This window comes from Oncorhynchus clarkii, chromosome 16, assembly GCF_045791955.1.
Source record: "Oncorhynchus clarkii lewisi isolate Uvic-CL-2024 chromosome 16, UVic_Ocla_1.0, whole genome shotgun sequence".
NCBI classification, from domain to species: Eukaryota; Metazoa; Chordata; class Actinopteri; order Salmoniformes; family Salmonidae; genus Oncorhynchus; species Oncorhynchus clarkii.
In genome coordinates, this window is record NC_092162.1 from 36,929,862 (window position 1) to 36,948,034 (window position 18,173).

General features: G+C 41.1%; 1 protein-coding gene across 3 annotated transcripts in view; it reads right to left on the minus strand.

Moving 5' to 3' along the window:
* Positions 1 to 614: 614 nt before the first annotated feature.
* LOC139368367 (mitogen-activated protein kinase 14A) overlaps positions 615 to 18,173 on the minus strand; it is a 37,645-nt gene continuing 20,086 nt past the window's right edge. Inside the window, exons 9-12 of one of the 3 annotated variants that reach the window (XM_071107148.1) lie at positions 16,488 to 16,567; positions 14,999 to 15,077; positions 6,192 to 6,365; positions 615 to 5,372 (exon numbers count right to left, since the gene is read on the minus strand). In XM_071107148.1, coding sequence (XP_070963249.1) covers positions 5,305 to 5,372; positions 6,192 to 6,365; positions 14,999 to 15,077; positions 16,488 to 16,567 — 401 coding nt within the window. In that variant the 3' untranslated portion in view covers positions 615 to 5,304. Of the gene's footprint in view, positions 5,373 to 6,183; positions 6,366 to 14,998; positions 15,078 to 16,487; positions 16,568 to 17,375; positions 17,456 to 18,173 lie in introns of those variants that run through there. The other 2 variants (XM_071107150.1, XM_071107151.1) reach the window with 2 other exon arrangements.

Here is an 18,173-nt window from a genome sequence, read left to right on the forward strand (position 1 = left end):
GGCTGCGGAGAGCGAGATTGCGCAGTCGTTCTTTTTCTCCTGTGAATGACGGGGATGAGGGTCTATTCGGGTGTCTGGAGTAAATCCCTCTCGCACGACTCATTAAAGAGAAATTCTTCATCCAGTTCAAGGTGAGAAATCACTGTTCTGATTTCCAGGAGCTCTTTTCGGTCATAGGAGACAGTAGCAGCAACATTATATACAAAATAAGTTACAAAAAAATGCTGAAAAACTAACAAAATAGCATAGTTGATTAAGAGCCCATAAAACAGCAGCCATCCCATACTGTGCCATCTTTATGGCATATGCCTGTAAATATAATCCTTAATGTGTCACACATCATAAAACAAATCAGCCAAAAGCCAATAAGAACTGGTCTTTCAAAACCATTATTTTAATATCTTTGTAAAGACCCAATCCTTTGTGAAGTGTGACCCCTTGTGGACTATTAAAGGCTGCTAATTTGATGATGCTCAGTGTTGTTAAGCTGTGATACCAGCCAGATCACACCAGATACATCCACTGCAATATTAGACATTTGTCCAGGTCACCGGGAGATGCTATGTACTATATAGACTTGAGGAAACAAAGAAAAAAAAAAACGGACTCTTGCGCTCTGAAAAATACTGTCTTTATTAACAAAGGCATTAATGATTCTAATAGTTGCTTTGCTGTTAAGACTGTTAGATACGTATTCTATGGGGCTTGGCTGAAATAAACAACAGTATCCCTCTCCAGTTTATAAATACCACATCAACAAAGTATAAATATAGCTAAGAAATTCACTAATTTATTTTTGACATGAATTTAATATTTCTCTTGTGGCTTTAAGCATGACACTTCAAACTCCTGTAAACACACACGTATTCAAAAATCACTCATGTAAAATGATGAACATGCTGATAATGACGATTGGTTGAATTTAATTCACTAACAAACCACAGAAAATAAGTAATGAAGATGAAAAATTAAAATAGAAAAGATATGTACATACATTAGATAGATTTTGTACCCACAAACACCTTTTCCTGGTTTAATTAATGCCACATTATTTGGCACATTAAATGACCTACAGTGGCTCAAAGGAACTCCATCTGGTTTCAAAGTGTAAATATTTAAAGTGGTATTCAGAATCCTTAGCCTGGTTAAACCAGACTGAATTCTGTGTTCAATGGAGTCCAGCAATCAATCTGGTTCAACAGGCTAGATTTCCAGGGCCATTTTATTTAGGCAGACTGGGGCTACATCAATGACCAACAGTAACTTCCCTCATCTGTCTGTACTGTTCTGTTGAGAACAGGAGAAAGCAATATGGTGGACCCATACCAGGCTTTCGCTTTTATCTATGTAGCTCCTTCACCTCAGTGCAGAAAGGACACGAGGAAGCCACTTTAAAATTCAAAAATTTAACAAAAATAGTAAATGATAGAATTGAATCATTTGGGTATTAAATTAACTGAATAATGATTTTAGGGTTTGAGCATTAAAATGGTAGTAAACATCTTATGGTCTGGCTGCTGGCATTTAACCAAAAGTCGCACTGACTGAAGAGTTGTAAGACTATAGGGAGTGGGGGATGGAGATTCATCTGCAATGTGGTAGATCTAAAGCTATTTTTCCTCACAGCTAAAACATTTCCTAAAGCTCATAACAACGTTGAATAATAGAAGAAAATCCCTACCTGAGTCTCAAATGGCACCCTGTTCACTATATAGTGCACTACTTTTGACCAAAACCTTATGTGCCCTGCAGCATAACACCCTGCATCCCACTGCTGGCTTGACTCTAGAGCTAAGCAGGTTTGGTCCTGATCGGTCCCTGAATGGAAGACCAAGTGGTGTTGGAGGGCCAGTAGGAGGCACTCTTTCCTTTGGTCTAAAAATTGTGTGTGTGACTAGGGACATTACCCTGAGTAAGGTGTCATCTTTTGGAACTGATGTTGAACAGGTGTCCTGACTCTGTGGACACTAAAGATCCAATGGCACTTATGGTAAGAGTGTTAACCCTGGTGTCCTGGCTAAATTCCCAATCTGGCACTCTTACCATCATGGTCACCAACTATTTCCAGTTTCCAATTGGCTCATTCATCCCCTTGAAAACTTTTCCCCAGGTCGTTGCTGTAAATGAGAATGTGTTCTCAGTCAACATACCTGGTTTAATAAAACTAAAAGTCCTACACTATATTTAGGTATTAAGGTGCCATGAGACCCAGCCTGTCTGATACAGTAAAGCGGATTTCTGAAGCGCCTGTAAATCTGTGACACTAATGCTACGATTGGCATTGCGAGACTGACAGTCTGTATTCCACATTTCAATTGATATACACTATTAAATGATTCAATCATATAGTACACAGCTATATTTTTCTGGACGTTTAATTCAGCATCTCATTTCTTTTGAATGTCACAGTGATAAGCCATAGAAGTCTCAAAATAATATCACAAACTTCTGAAGGAGGAATATAAAAAAACTACACTGAACTAAAATATAAACGCAACATGTAAAAAGTGTTGGTCCATGTTTCATGAGCTGAAAAAGATCCCCCAAATGTTCTATACGCACAAAAGGCATATTTCTCTCAAATTGTGTGAACAAATTTGTTTATATCCCTGGTAGTGAGCATTTCTCCTTTGTCGAGATAATCCATCCACCTGACAGGTGTGGCATATAGAGAAGTTGACTAAACCGCATGATCATTACACAGGTGCTGGAGACAAAAGGCCACTCTCTCTAAAATAAGCCGCTTTGTCACAACACATTGCCACATGTCTCAAGTTGAGGGAGTGTGCAATTGGCATGAATCCTGCAGGAATATCCACCAGAGCTGTTGCCAGAGAATTGAATGTTAATTTCTCTACCATAAGCCACTCCTTCGTTTTAGAGAATTTGGCAGTGCGTCCAACCCGCCTCACAACCGCAGACCACGTGTATGGCATAGTGTGGGCGAGCGGTTTGCTGATGTCAACGTTGTGAACAAGTGTCCCATGGTGCCGGTGGGGTTATGGTATGGGCAGGCATAAACTACAGACAACAAACCCAATAGCATTTTATCAATGGCAATTGGAATGCAGGTATACCGTGACGATGATCTGGCCCATTGTCGTGCCATTCATCTGCCGCCATCACCTCGTTTCAGCATAATGCACGGCCCCATGCCACAAGGATCTGTACACAATTCCTGGAGGCTGAAAATGTCTCCGTTCTTCCATGGCCTGCATACTCAAACATGTCACCCATTGAGCATGTTAGGTATGTTCTGAATTAACGTGTATGGACAGCGTGTTCCAGTTCCGCCAATATCAAGCAACTTCGCACAACCATTGAGTGAGACAATATTTCACAGGCCAAAATCAAGAACGTGATCAATTCTATGCGAAGGAGATGTGTTCGCACTGCAGGCAAAGGGAGGTCACACCGGATACTGACTGGTTCTGACCCACGCCCCCACACTACATTACCAAAAGTATGTGGACACACAGGCAAATGTGGAATATATTTATATATAACAAATATATCATTCTAAAATCATTGGCATTAATATGGAGTTGGTCCCCCCTTTGCTGCTATAACAGCCTTCCCTCTTCTGGGAAGGCTTTCCACTAGATGTTGGAGCATTTCTGCAGGGATATGCTTCCATTCAGCCACAAGAGCATTATTAAGGTCGGGCACTGATGCGAGCGATTAGGCCTGGTTCATAGTTGGTGTTTCAATTAATCCCAAAGGTGGTCGGTCGGGTTGAGGTCAGGGCTCTGTGCAGGCCAGTCAAGTTCTTCCACACTGATCAACAAACCATTTCTGTATGGACCTTGCTTTGTGCACGGGGGCATTGTCACGCTGAAACAGGAAAGGACTTCCCCGAACTGTTGCCACAAAGTTGGAAGCACAGAATCGTCTAGAATGTCATTGTATGCTATATTTCACTTCACTGGAACTAAGGGGCCCGAACCATGAAAATCCGACCTCGACCATTATTCCTCCTCCTCCAAACTTTATAGTTGGCACTATGCATTGGGGCAGCTAGCGTTAATGCTGGCATTCGCCAAACCCAGATTTGTTCGTCAGACTGCCAGGTGAAGCGTGATTCATCACTCCAGAGAATGTGTTTCCACTGCTCCAGAGTCCAATGGTGGCGAGCTTACACCACTCCAGCCGACGCTTGGCATTGCTCATGGTGATCTTCGGGTTGTGTGTGGCTGCTCGGCCTCAGAAACCCATTTCATGAAGCTCCTGACGAACAGTTCTTGTGCCTACGTTGCTTCCAAACACAGTTTGGAACTTGTCTGTCCTGCAACCAAGGACAGACGTTTTTTACGCACTACAGCACTTAGTGGTCCCATTCTGTGAGCTTGTGTGGCCTACCACTTCGCAGCTGAGCCGTTGTTGCTCCTAGACGTTTCCACTTCACAATAACAGCCCCTACAGTTGTACCGGGGATGCTCTAGTAGGGCAGAAATATTACTAACTGACTTGTTGGAAAGGTGACACCGTCACGTTGAAAGTCACTGAGCCCTTCACTAAAGCCATTCTACTGCCAATGTTTGTCTATGGAGATTGCATGGCTGTGTGCTTGATTTTATACACCTGTCAGCACCGGGTGTGTCCGCATACACTATATATACAAAAGTAAGTGACTAACAGATGCATATCTGTATTCCCAGTCATGCGAAATCCATAGATAACCTAACAAATTAATTTCAATTGACTGATTTCGTTATATGATCTGTAACTCAGTAAAATCTTTCAAATTGTTGTATGTTGCATTTATATTTTTGATCAGTGTAGTTGAAATATAGGTTTCATCCCAAATGGGGGATGAAACCTATATAGTAAATAGGGTGCCGTTTAAAACATACATATAGACAGAATAATAACAGAAGCATGACATTTTCCAGCAATGGACAAATAATGGTATTAGTGGTTGGTTGTTGCTTGCCTCTGTTTCTGCCTTGAAAATACAATTGTAGTAAATACAGATATTCAGTCCTTGAAAATCTCCTTTCCTACATTTTAGTTTTTGCATGTTCCAAGATCTGTTTGTGCTGAATAGCCAACTCCCATGGCCGTGTCATGCCACAACACAGATCTGGGACCAGGCCATTTTAGTTATTTTTCCCTTGCAACACATTTACAAGTCAGAATGGGGGGAGAGAGAGCGCCAGCTTAAGAAATATAACAAAAGACAAATGTTTGTAGGCACTCGGATGACATTGTTTTCCCAAAGGTCGTATGATAAGCGGGAACCTCAAAGTGATATAAAGTTGTAGGGGCTGAGGGGGAGGGGCTTGTAGAAATCACATCATCCAATCACGATTCCATGTTGTCTCCATCAAAGATAGGTGGCTCAAAATCGCACACTGCCTCATAGGTCAACCCTGTGAGGAGACGAGAGAGAAGAGATAAATGTGTGTTGTGGGTGTTTCTGTTCCGTCTGTGTGTTGGGAACAGAGCAGATAAAAATACATTTTGCAAGATGGACAAAACATTTTGTAACAGTGTTCTTAAAAAGGAGAAGTTTGCTTTTTTACAACCAAACCTAAACAAAAACGTATGTAAATAGAATGTTATAGAAGGGTCCAGACACCTTTTGAGATTTAACTTGTTGTTGAGAAACTTACTGCAACAGTGATTAATTTCCTCGTCATGCAGTAAGTAAGCTCTGAAAAAAAACATGAACAAATGCTCCAAAAACACCCAAATACATCCTTTTAGAAACAGAAACACTCTGTATAGTGATGCAGATGTTAATATGTTGTACATATGAAATTGTGTCATTCCGAACTTATTCCACAACAAAATGAAACAATGTGGTGGATAAAGTTTAGAACGACAATTTCATGTACACAACATCTTAAGATCTGCATCATTATACAGAGAGCTTTTGTTTCTAAAAGGAGGTACTTGGGTGCTTTTGGAGCCTTTGTTCATGTTTTTTAGAGCCCCATACCGCACAACAAAGAAATGAATCGCTGGTTGGGGTACTTTTCTCAAAAACAAGTGAAATCGCAAAAAATGTGTCTGTACCCTTCTATAACATTCCATTTACATGAAACATATCGTCCTAAAAAAGCTAAATTATCCTTGAAAGCATTCAGGTATAATGAATGCATTGTGATGCCTTTGCAATGCACTTGCTGAGCATGTATGACCTCTAATAATCTCATAATGATTCCTGTACATTTAATTCTACATACGTTTCCATTCCTCGATCTCCAGCTCACGGCTCTCAAAGCTCTGGTCGTAGGGGTCAGCCTCAGGCTCGTCATCAGGGTCGTGGTACTGGGAGAAGTAGGGGTGGGCCAGAGCCTCAGCAGCCGTTATCCTCTTATCTGTGTCCAGAACCAACATCTTCTCCAGCAGGTCCACAGCTACAGGCAGCAGAACAACATCAATATGGTCAGTTCAGATTAGGATCAGTGACAGGCATGGGCTGCCCTCTGCTAGAAATGTGTTTTTTACAGACAGACCATGAATGGAGAGCATAAGGACACCGATAGAACAACGAGCCAGATATTTCACCGGATGTATAAATGTGAAGCATCCGGGTTGGCGTTTCCACTCACTACCAAGTAACTTTTTGATTGGTTCTCATATGCACACCATTTGCATGCTCAACGTTCCCCACGCTTCCTCGTCAATTTGCAACACCCCCACTAAAGGTAAACAAGCCAAGCTAAAGTTAGGTAGCTAACTAAAAACTGATGGCACCTTCTTACAAGGAGATTGAGACGGCACTGCCACAGTAACAGCCAATTTAGTGATCTTATAGGAGCAACTTTAAAATGTTTGCATTTGTGCAAGGGGGGGGATGTATTGGCAGTCTTGCCAAGGGGGAAAGCCTCATTTACCAGCGCTAGCTAGCTAGTTCTAGTCTTCAAGAACCTAGGAAAACAGCCTCCAATTCTGACAGTCGTTTCCCCGCTTAAAAGGCTGTGGTGGATGGAGGACCAAATCCACGAGGCAGAAGCCCTGGGTCTCAGAGCATTGGTTGTGGAGGAAGACAAGAATGTGATATGGAATGGTGCATGCGACCTTGTCTTCGAAAGTCCAGAGAGCTGGTTGGGGAAGACAGGGAGATATATTTTGGCCTCAGTCCAATAGAACTCCAAAACCGTTGGAATTGTTGTGGATGAAGTCCATATGACCTACATATGGTATGTACAATGACCAAGAACTGTACTTATACGGTATAGAATGGCACTGCGATGAATACACGTAATGTGGGAATGTAAATGATAATGACGCACCAGTGAATGATTGAACGTTTTGCATTTGAACAAATGTAATGAATAAGAAGGGTTTGCTTGCATGAACTGTTCGCATAATAGGCCTATAAGACATCGAATATTCTAAATAAAGTGATGGAACTGCATCATGAATGACTGGGTGACAGGAAGCATAACTGCCAAAGAGACACTACAAAAAGTACTTTTATTGGATTAAACTATGGGAACCTCACAACATTTTCTTATACAAGAACTAGCATAGTAATCAAATGTGCTTCAAAATCTTTATATTGTTACCAATTATACATTTATTCTGAATGAGAATGGGAATTTAGAATTTATAGCCTTTTATGAGTCAGCGCTAACAATATCTTTCTGTAGAGGTTAGGGCTCAAAATGAAAACCTTTCAGGGGAGTTTCAGCAAGCTTAGAGAAGTGTGTTCCTTGGTGAAAGAAGATGAGATTACTATATATGAGCACATGATGTTCAAAAGTGGCATCGGGCCACATTATTTGAGTGACAGAGTTAAACATAACCCATGTTGAGAAGGCATCCCTTGTAGCCCATGTCGACCGGCTACTTTACTAGGGGCCATCGCCACTCATAGATAGTGTCTTCAAAGTGAAAATGTAAAAGAAAAATCTTTAATGACATGGAATCACTGGTCACTTTAATAATGGAACACCAGTCACTTTAATAATGTTTACATACTGCTTTACTCATTTCATATTGTCATGACTGTCCTGAGGATCCAATGGGTCAGATGAGCTTGGCAATGGACGACAGTAACCAGCCCTTCTCTCACCCACAGAAGAGGAGAGGAGGGAGCTGCAGCCGGGTTGACCGCTCACACCCTATCGTAAATTAAAGGAGAGGAAATCTAGGGTCTCCCTTTCCAGTATTAACCAAAGGAATGTTCCTTTGTCTACACAGAGAGTCTTCCCGCCGAAACGGTTTCTAAAGCAAATACTGGAACAACATTTCTAACATAAGAACGTGGGGAATGGCCAGAGATGATCTATAGAAAACTAATGTCATATAGGTGGTAATTTTGTGATGTCATCATTAAAAAGGTTAAAAAGGAAATAATGTAAATTGAAAAGTTTACACTACATGTACGAAGTTGCCGTCCTTAACATTGTATATGAAATATGAAAAACTATTTTTAGGAGCCATAAAATAATTTATCTTATAAACTCTGCACAGTAGGGAGCCACACTGAGGTAAGCCTGATGGAACCGTCCTTGTCTCTCAGAGTGCATAAAAGTATTGGTAAAGAAATTAACATGAGACCAGAAAAACGTGAAGCAGTAGCTACACGTTTGAAATGGTTGGAATTTTGAACCTCAACACGAGGTGAAGAAAATAAACTCACCTCCCAGACCAGGAAAGACGGGGAGCTGCAGCCCATGTCTAAAGTGGTCTGAAATATGAATATCAACACGAGGAAGAGGCGAGAAGCTCACCTCTCAGTCAATTACTGGTACAGCTGATTAGCTGTCCTAAGTATCTAGAAAAGCAAATATATAAGTGGGTCCTCTGTACTACTCTTCTCAAATCAGTGTAGTACGTTACTCTCATCACCCAGTGGTAACCATCGACACGGCTGGCTAGCCTATCTTCCAAGGAGCATCTTCCAGAGTGTACAACAGACGGGGGGGGGGTCAGGACTCCTTTTGGACAATCGGAGCCTTACAAGCGTGCCGCTGAAAGGCCAACCCATCACCCTTCCTAAGGAGGGCTGGTTCCGACAGAGATAAAACGGTGAACGAAGGCATTCACAAGTAAATACTTTCATGATTTTACTTCAAACGGGCGGCGGTTCGTGTGCAAAGTATATGACTACTGTGAGAACAGTTTCTAAAAATGTATCAACGATAGGTGTCTCTTTTTCCCCCTCGAAAATTTTTAAATCAGGTAACAATTAAACAAATTTAGTTGATTAGACAAACAACAGCCATCAGATTAATGAAAGTAAAGTCACGACAACGTATATTGTATTTTAGTCAATGCCATCCGGACATCGCTCATCCTAATATTTATATATTTCTTAATTCCATTTTTTAAAACTTTTAGATGTGTGTATTGTTGTGAAATGTTAGATTCTATATAGTGTATGTACAGTACATTCGGAAAGTATTCAGACCACTTGACTTTTCCCACATTGTTACGTTATAACCTTATTCTAAAATTGATCAAATTAATGTTTTCCTCATCCATCTACACCATACCCCATAATAACAAAGCGAATAGGTTTACAAAAATAAATACCTTATTTACATAAGTATATAGACCCTTTTCCATGAGACTCAAATTGAGCTCAGGTGCATCTTGTTTCCTTTTAACATCCTTGAGATGTTTCTACAACTTCATTGGAGTCCACCTCTGGTAAATTCAATTGATTGGACATCATTTGGAAAGGCACACCCTGTCTATATAATAAGGTCCCACAGTTGACAGTGCATGTCAGAGCAAAAACCAAGCCATGAGGTCGAATGAATTGTCCGTAGAGCTACCAAACAGGATTGTGTCGAGGCACAGATCTGAGGAAGGGTACCAAAACATTTCTGCAGCATTGAAGGTCACCAAGAACACAGTGGCCTCCATCATTCTTAAATGGAAGTAGTTTGGAACCGCCAAGACTCGTCCTAAAGCTGGCCACCGGGCCACACTGAGCAATCGGGAGAGAATGGACTTGGTCAGGGAGGTGACCAAGAACCTGATGGTCACCGACAGAGCTCCAGAGTTCCTCTGTGAAGATGGTAGAACATTCCAGAAAGACAACCATCTCTGCAGCACTCCACCAATCAGGTCTTTATGGTAGAGTGGCCAGACAGAAGACACTCCTCTGTAAAAGGCACATGACAGCCCACTTGGAGTTTTCCCCAAAAGGCACCTAAAGACTCTCAGACCATGAGAAACATGATTTCCCGGTTTAATGGAACCAAGATCGAACTCTTTGGCCTGAATGTCAAGCGTCACATCTGGAGGAAATGTGGCACCATCCCAACGGTGAAGCATGCTGTGGGGATGTTTTTCAGAGGCAGGGAGACTTGTCAGGATCGAGGGAAAGATTAACAGAGCAAAATACAGAGAGATCCTTGATGAAAACCTGCTCCATAACGCTCAGGACCTCAGACTGGGGCAAAGAGTCCCCTTCCAACAGGACAACAACACTAAGCACACAGCCAAGACACCACGCAGGAGTGGCTTCGGGACAAGTCTCTGAATGTCCTTGAGTGGCCCAGCCAGAGCCTGGACTTGAACCCGATCGATCGAACATCTCTGGAAAGACCTGAAAATAGCTGTGCAGTAACGCTCCACATCCAACCTGACAGAGCTTGAGGATCTGCAAAGAATGGGAGAAACTCCCCAAATACAGGTGTGCCAAGCTTGTAGCGTTATACCCAAGAAGACTCTCCAGAGGGTAGTGAGGTCTGCACAACGCATCACCGGGGGCAAACTACCTGCCCTCCAGGACACCTACACCACCCGATGTCACAGGCCATAAAGATCATCAAGGACAACAACCACCCGAGCCACTGCCTGTTCACCCGCTATCATCCAGAAGGTGAGGTCAGTGCATCAAAGCTGGGACCGAGAGACTGAAAAACCGCTTCTATCTCAAGGCCATCAGACTGTTAAACAGCCACCACTAACATTGAGTGGCTGCTGCCAACACACTGACTCAACTCCAGCCACTTTAATAATGGGAATTGATGGGAAATTATGTAAAATATATCACTAGCCACTTTAAACAAAGATACCTAATATAATGTTTACATACCCTACATTATTCATCTCATATGTATACATATATACTGTACTCTATATCATCTACTGCATCTTTATGTAATACATGTATCACTAGCCACTTTAACTATGCCACTTTGTTTACATACTCATCTCATATGTATATACTGTACTCAATACCATCTACTGTATCTTGCCTATGCCGCTCTGTACCATCACTCATTCATATATCTTTATGTACATATTCTTTATCCCCTTACACTTGTGTCTATAAGGTAGTAGTTTTGGAATTGTTAGCTAGATTACTTGGTTATTACTGCATTGTCGGAACTAGAAGCACAAGCATTTCGCTACACTCGCATTAACATCTGCTAACCATGTGTATGTGACAAATAAAATTTGATTTGATTTGACTGTAATAGTTGCCAAAGGTGCTTCAACATAGTACTGAGTAGAGGGTCTGAATACTTATGTAAATGTGATATTTCAGCTCTTAATTTTTTATACACTTGCAAAAATCTCTAAAAACTTGTTTTTGCTTTGTCATTATGGGGTATTGTGTGTAGAACGATGAGGACTTTTCACACACGACAGTGTCCAATCAGTGGAAGTCTAGTGTGCAAAAACAGTTCAAGGAGAATGGCAAGTATCATGCAAGCTAACAGGCGGGCCACAAATAGTATCATGCAAGCTAACAGGCGGGCCACAAATAGTATCATGCAAGCTAACAGGCGGGCCACAAATAGTATCATGCAAGCTAACAGGCGGGCCACAAATAGTATCATGCAAGCTAACAGGCGGGCCACAAATAGGAAAATAACAGCGCAGTACAACAGTGGTGCCCAGAACAGCATCTCGGAACACACAACTCGTCGATCCTCCATCATTGTTTAAAATCTCCAGTTTGGGAACATTCTGGTTTCCCAGTAGATTACAACGGCAATGGACAGAGTGTTTAAGGATAAAATGTTAACAGTATGTCACCACAGCCAACGAGAATAGCTTATGCAGCTGCCAACACAAATATGTTGACACATTTACGCCGACATCACCCCGCATACCGGAGCAAGACAGAAAAGCAAATTAACTTTCTCCCCACTGCATTCAAGCAGCTGATTCTGACCAGGCCCAAAAAATGCACCCTGTATTGCGCTTATGTAACAGTGACAGCCCATCACATCACACCAGAGTGGGAGAAGTACCATGCTACAGACACACCCCCTTTATGAGTCACAAGTGCCCATCTGGCATTGAATGAAAAATCCACTAGAATGGCCCTCCAACTAGTAATTACTAGCGGGCAACTCGTCTATCATCCTGAGGAAATTGCTCCCACATGCCTCTGTTGTCACTAAGGAAATTACCTTTAACAGCATTTTCTGCAGTTAAATGCAACAAAACATAATTTCGAAAAAGCAATCCATGCAAATTACATGAATTGATCCAACTGGTATTTGCTGGTAAATTCCCACCTCACACATGGTTATGCATCAGAGTGGAAACTTGAGGCCCAAGATAACAATCCTGGCACAACAGAAAATGCGAGGAACATTGAGAATGCTAAACATTGCTTTAAACCAAAACCACAATATGTGCCGAAATGTGGGTTTGGTGAACCGTTACACCCAAGAATACATGGGTGATTCACATCATTGCCCTAGTATGTCAACAGAGGACGACATCCAAGAAGAAAAATGAATAACTTCAGTGGGGTAAGGTAATGTAAAGCCTATAAATAGATAACTAGTTTATGTATTATTAAAACAAACATTTGATTAGCTAACTGATTTCACGTTGATAGCAAGCTAGCTAATGTTAGCGATACTAGCTAATAGTGATAATTTTTTTCCCATCACTAGTTACATATAGGGATAATATTTTTGACTAATATACAGTGCCTTGCGAAAGTATTCGGCCCCCTTGAACTTTGCGACCTTTTGCCACATTTCAGGCTTCAAACATAAAGATATAAAACTGTATTTTTTGTGAAGAATCAACAACAAGTGGGACACAATCATGAAGTGGAACGACATTTATTGGATATTTAAAACTTTTTTAACAAATCAAAAACTGAAAAATTGGGCGTGCAAAATTATTCAGCCCCTTTACTTTCAGTGCAGCAAACTCTCTCCAGAAGTTCAGTGAGGATCTCTGAATGATCCAATGGTGACCTAAATGACTAATGATGATAAATACAATCCACCTGTGTGTAATCAAGTCTCCGTATAAATGCACCTGCACTGTGATAGTCTCAGAGGTCCGTTAAAAGCGCAGAGAGCATCATGAAGAACAAGGAACACACCAGGCAGGTCCGAGATACTGTTGTGAAGAAGTTTAAAGCCGGATTTGGATACAAAAAGACTTCCCAAGCTTTAAACATCCCAAGGAGCACTGTGCAAGCGATAATATTGAAATGGAAGGAGTATCAGACCACTGCAAATCTACCAAGACCTGGCCGTCCCTCTAAACTTTCAGCTCACACAAGGAGAAGACTGATCAGAGATGCAGCCAAGAGGCCCATGATCACTCTGGATGAACTGCAGAGATCTACAGCTGAGGTGGGAGACTCTGTCCATAGAACAACAATCAGTTGTATATTGCACAAATCTGGCCTTTATGGAAGAGTGGCAAGAAGAAAGCCATTTCTTAAAGATATCCATAAAAAGTGTCGTTTAAAGTTTGCCACAAGCCACCTGGGAGACACACCAAACATGTGGAAGAAGGTGCTCTGGTCAGATGAAACCAAAATTGAACTTTTTGGCAACAATGCAAAACGTTATGTTTGGCGTAAAAGCAACACAGCTGAACACATCATCCCCACTGTCAAACATGGTGGTGGCAGCATTATGGTTTGGGCCTGCTTTTCTTCAGCAGGGACAGGGAAGATGGTTAAAATTGATGGGAAGATGGATGGAGCCAAATACAGGACCATTCTGGAAGAAAACCTGATGGAGTCTGCAAAAGACCTGAGACCTCAGTTTTTGATTTGTTAAAAAAGTTTGAAATATCCAATAAATGTCGTTCCACTTCATGATTGTGTCCCACTTGTTGTTGATTCTTCACAAAAAAATACAGTTTTATATCTTTATGTTTGAAGCCTGAAATGTGGCAAAAGGTCGCAAAGTTCAAGGGGGCCGAATACTTTTGCAAGGCACTGTATGTATGTATGTATGTATGTATGTATGTATGTATGTATGTATGTATGTATGTATGTATGTATGTATGTATGTATGTATGTATGTATGTATGTATGTATGTATGTATGTATGTATGTATGTATGTATGTATGTATGTATGTATGTATGTATGTATATATATATATATATATATATATATATATATATATATATATATATATATATATATATATATATATATATATATATATATATATAGTACCGTTTTAACATTATCGCAATATAATTTGAGCTAGTTTGCTGTACCTGAGCCAAAACTCCAGGTTGCAGTTCTCTAATGTCATTTGTTTTAGTGTAGAAGGGTTGTTATAACATTTTGAAAATGTTTTCCTACTTCGAAGCTTTGCGTTAGCTAGCTGTGTTTGCTTATCCCGGAAGGGCCGACTGGAAGCGGAAGGGCTTGCGCAGTCCTATGTAAAACAGTAGATTATGATTTGTTTCATTCAAAACAGTGATATCCAACCAGCGTAATAGAGTGCCGCCTTGAAGTCTGAAGGTACAGCCCCTTCATTATCAACGTTTCGTGCTGACACATCAAAGCAGTCGATACAGCGTCTCAGGTCAGGAAGACTTTAAGAGCTGGATGTCAGCCAGACTAGAGGAAGTGTAGGAATGCTGTTATATTCAAAGTCTCAGTGAAGGATTGCTGGTACAGGACCAGTTTTGCCTTTTCGATAATACTGAATAAAGATTGTAAGATGCTTTTTGAATAGAGGTCATCAGGTGGTGACTCCTTTCATTATCATCACAAATTGATTACATCTTCAGGTCTAACTTACATGTGACCAAGTGTTTTGAGTGTAGGATCATAATTCCAACATTACCTTGTGGGTTGGCACCGATGAACACGTCAGAAAAATTCCTCTTGGGCATCTGTGGCAAGGAGTTGATGTAGTTCCTGGCCTGTCAACCAACGGGTGTGAAGAGATCGGAAGGAAGAGGTCAATAGAACCCTAACCTAGCGTACCAAGAGTAAAATACACACCTGAGCATAGTTCCCACATCCAGTTTTCAGCAGAAAAGGAAGCTAGGTTGAAGATAGCTTAAAACTGGATGGATCCGGTTGTTGGCAACTACACTAAGGGTGATTGAACCCAAACACAGCTTCATCTCAAATGGCACCCCATTACCTATATAATCCACTATTTTTGACCAGGTCCCATGGGGCTCTGGTCAAAAGTAGTGCACTATGTAGGGAATAGGGAGCCACAAGATGCCCACCTTTATTTTTGGTTAATAGGACCCGTTTCCCAACCCAGATTAATGCTACTTATTCTGGGCAAAAAAATCATGATCAAGTTGTCTTAATCTTGGTTTGGGAAAGTGGCCACTAATTTTATATTCAGAAAGTAATAATTATGATTAGCACTAGTTGGTACCATATCAGGCATGTCCGAAATAGCACCCTATTCCCTGGGAATAGGGTGCTATTTGGGACGAGAACAAGGATTAGAGAGGCCCTCATCAGAAGAAATGTGAGTAGATTTATTCAGAACCATGTTGGTCCAGTCACTTGATCATGACAACATTGGCAAGTATGGATTAATTATAAGCAAAAAAGGGTTTAATTGCAGATTTGAGAGAAAGCAGTAGGAGAAGAAAGAGTTTTATAACCGAGTAGTGTTTATTTATTTGGTTGCAGTACTTATGTAGCACTATGTAAAGTAGCTACAATATACTCAATCAGATCCAACTTCAAAAAGAGGAACTGCAATTCTGCTATTTTCAGGTCCTTCTTCCCTTACCACTCGTCAGTTGAGTGTTTCAATTCAATCGAATTCTGGCTCAGGCAAAATGTTTGTTAGTATGCAATGTTAGGTATATTTATGCTTAATAACACTCTTTTGGCAAACCAAACATTACGAGGCAAGAGAGTAGTTGCTGCTGGACTTGCATTCACGTGCAGCAACCACTCAGTGGTTATAGTAAAGGCGTGTGGGTAGTAGAAAATAGAAACCTTCAACTCAAAAAAAGAAGAAGTGGTGACTCCAAATGATCAAATGCAACATGTATTGTATGTTTGTCTACTTCCTTATAATATGGAGGGAAATATCCTCTTAGGAGGTTATAATATTGTGGCCCTGGGCATGTGGCTCTGCTCTCGGCTAGATGTAAGGGAGGTGGTTTGGTCTAATCAGGGTTGGGGTCAATTCGGTCAACACAGATTGCAATTTTCAGTTTACTTCCTGAAATGCCTTTGAATTTACCCCAATCCCGGAGCTAACAGTCTTGTGGCGTGCAGGTTCAAGGACCCAGGTTTGAATCCTGGGTTGGCCCCATAGAGAATGTATTGAATAATTTGGTCCTGCTCACCTCGTGGCTGGGCATCCTGCTTATTAGAGAGGCTGGGGGCGTTCCTGTCAGACGCATTATCTGCTGAAGCTGGTTTATATCTATCAAGTATGGGTCAAGGGTATCAGTACAGACAGCAGTATAGCAGAGACATTAACAAGCAGCTAGTCAGTGGGAGACCTGAAGACTCACGTTAGCACCCCAAGCTAATGCATAGCCTAGGCTTTAGCTCAGTGGGCTAAGTCTCCCAGTCAATAGGAGACCTGAATACTTGCATTTGCTCCCCAAGCTAATGTCTGGCTCTCTGGCCTAGGCTTTAGCTCAGCGGGCTAACAGTCTCCCAGTCAATAGAAGACCTGAAGACTTGCGTTTGCTCCCTGAGCTAAGGCCTGGCTCTCTGGCCTAGGCTTTAGCTCAGCGGTCTAACACAGTTTCCTATAGGAGTTATATGGTATGGCTCAACTCCTAAGAGGCTCTGCAATAAGGTAATAGTCCCATCTTTGGAGGGGAAGGTAAGAAAATCAAAAAAGAGGGTAAGATTGTATAGGTGTGTGTAAGGCAGATTGGTAACATGCTTCAGGTTATGGTAGAGAAGAGAATATTTTCAATTAGTCAGGAAAAAGACAAGTTAATCAATCATAGCAGTAAAACCCGAACTTTGAACATAGTATGTTCATTTATGCAAGTGAAGAATCAGTATTCAAATCCAAACGGGTCTTGCATTTGACCCCATCTCACAAAGAAAGATTTGAGAGGATGAGAACAAACATAGCATGCTTTAAAAATGGTAGTTGGTGTTGTTGAAGATTATAAGAACACACTTCATACATAAAATAAATAAAAAAATCAAATGTTTGCAAATTAAGCAACAAATGACCTTGCAGTATAGTAACTGTGTGTATAACTCACAGACTCTGAAGAGATTTTCATCAAGAGCTCAGGCTCTGGCATCCCGACGAGCAGCATTATTAGCTTCAACTGATCAATGTCTAACAGGTACCACGTGTAAAGGAACAACAGGAGCTGGAAGGGGAGAGGAACCGGCAAGAACTACTGACCTGAAGACAGGTCAGTATTTGTTGTCTTAAAAATAACTGAGCTGTGCTTGATTGAGCTAGCCTGGCACAACGGAACCAAGAACAGTCACAAAAACCACCCTGGGACATTGAATAAATCAAATGTAACATACTTGTATAAACTACACTGACTGTACAAAACATTAAGGACACCTGCTCGTTCCCATGACCGACTGACCAGGTGAAAGCTATGATCCCTTATTGATGTCACTTGTTAAATCCACTTCAATCATTGTAGATAAAGGGGAGGAGACGGGTTAAATAAGAATTTTTAAGCCTTGAGACAATTGAGAAATGGATTGTGTATGTGTGCCATTCAGAGGGTGAATGGGCAAGACAAAATATTTAAGTGCCTTTGAACAGGGTATGGTAGTAACGCATGTTAGCCATCAGGTAAATGGAAAATGACAATGTATAAGCGTGATGTCAGGGAAAGCTGTGTGCGCAAGTTAAGGTTTCCAAAAGATAACATCACTACTTTTATGATACGCGTTTGAGCTGTCATGTGCATTAGTAGCACAATTTCTATCTTATTTACATTTGTTTGTTGACTTCTCCATATTAAATGTTGGTTTTAAGTTTAGCTGACTTTTCTTAGCGGATGTACAATCAATTGTACACTTGCAAACTA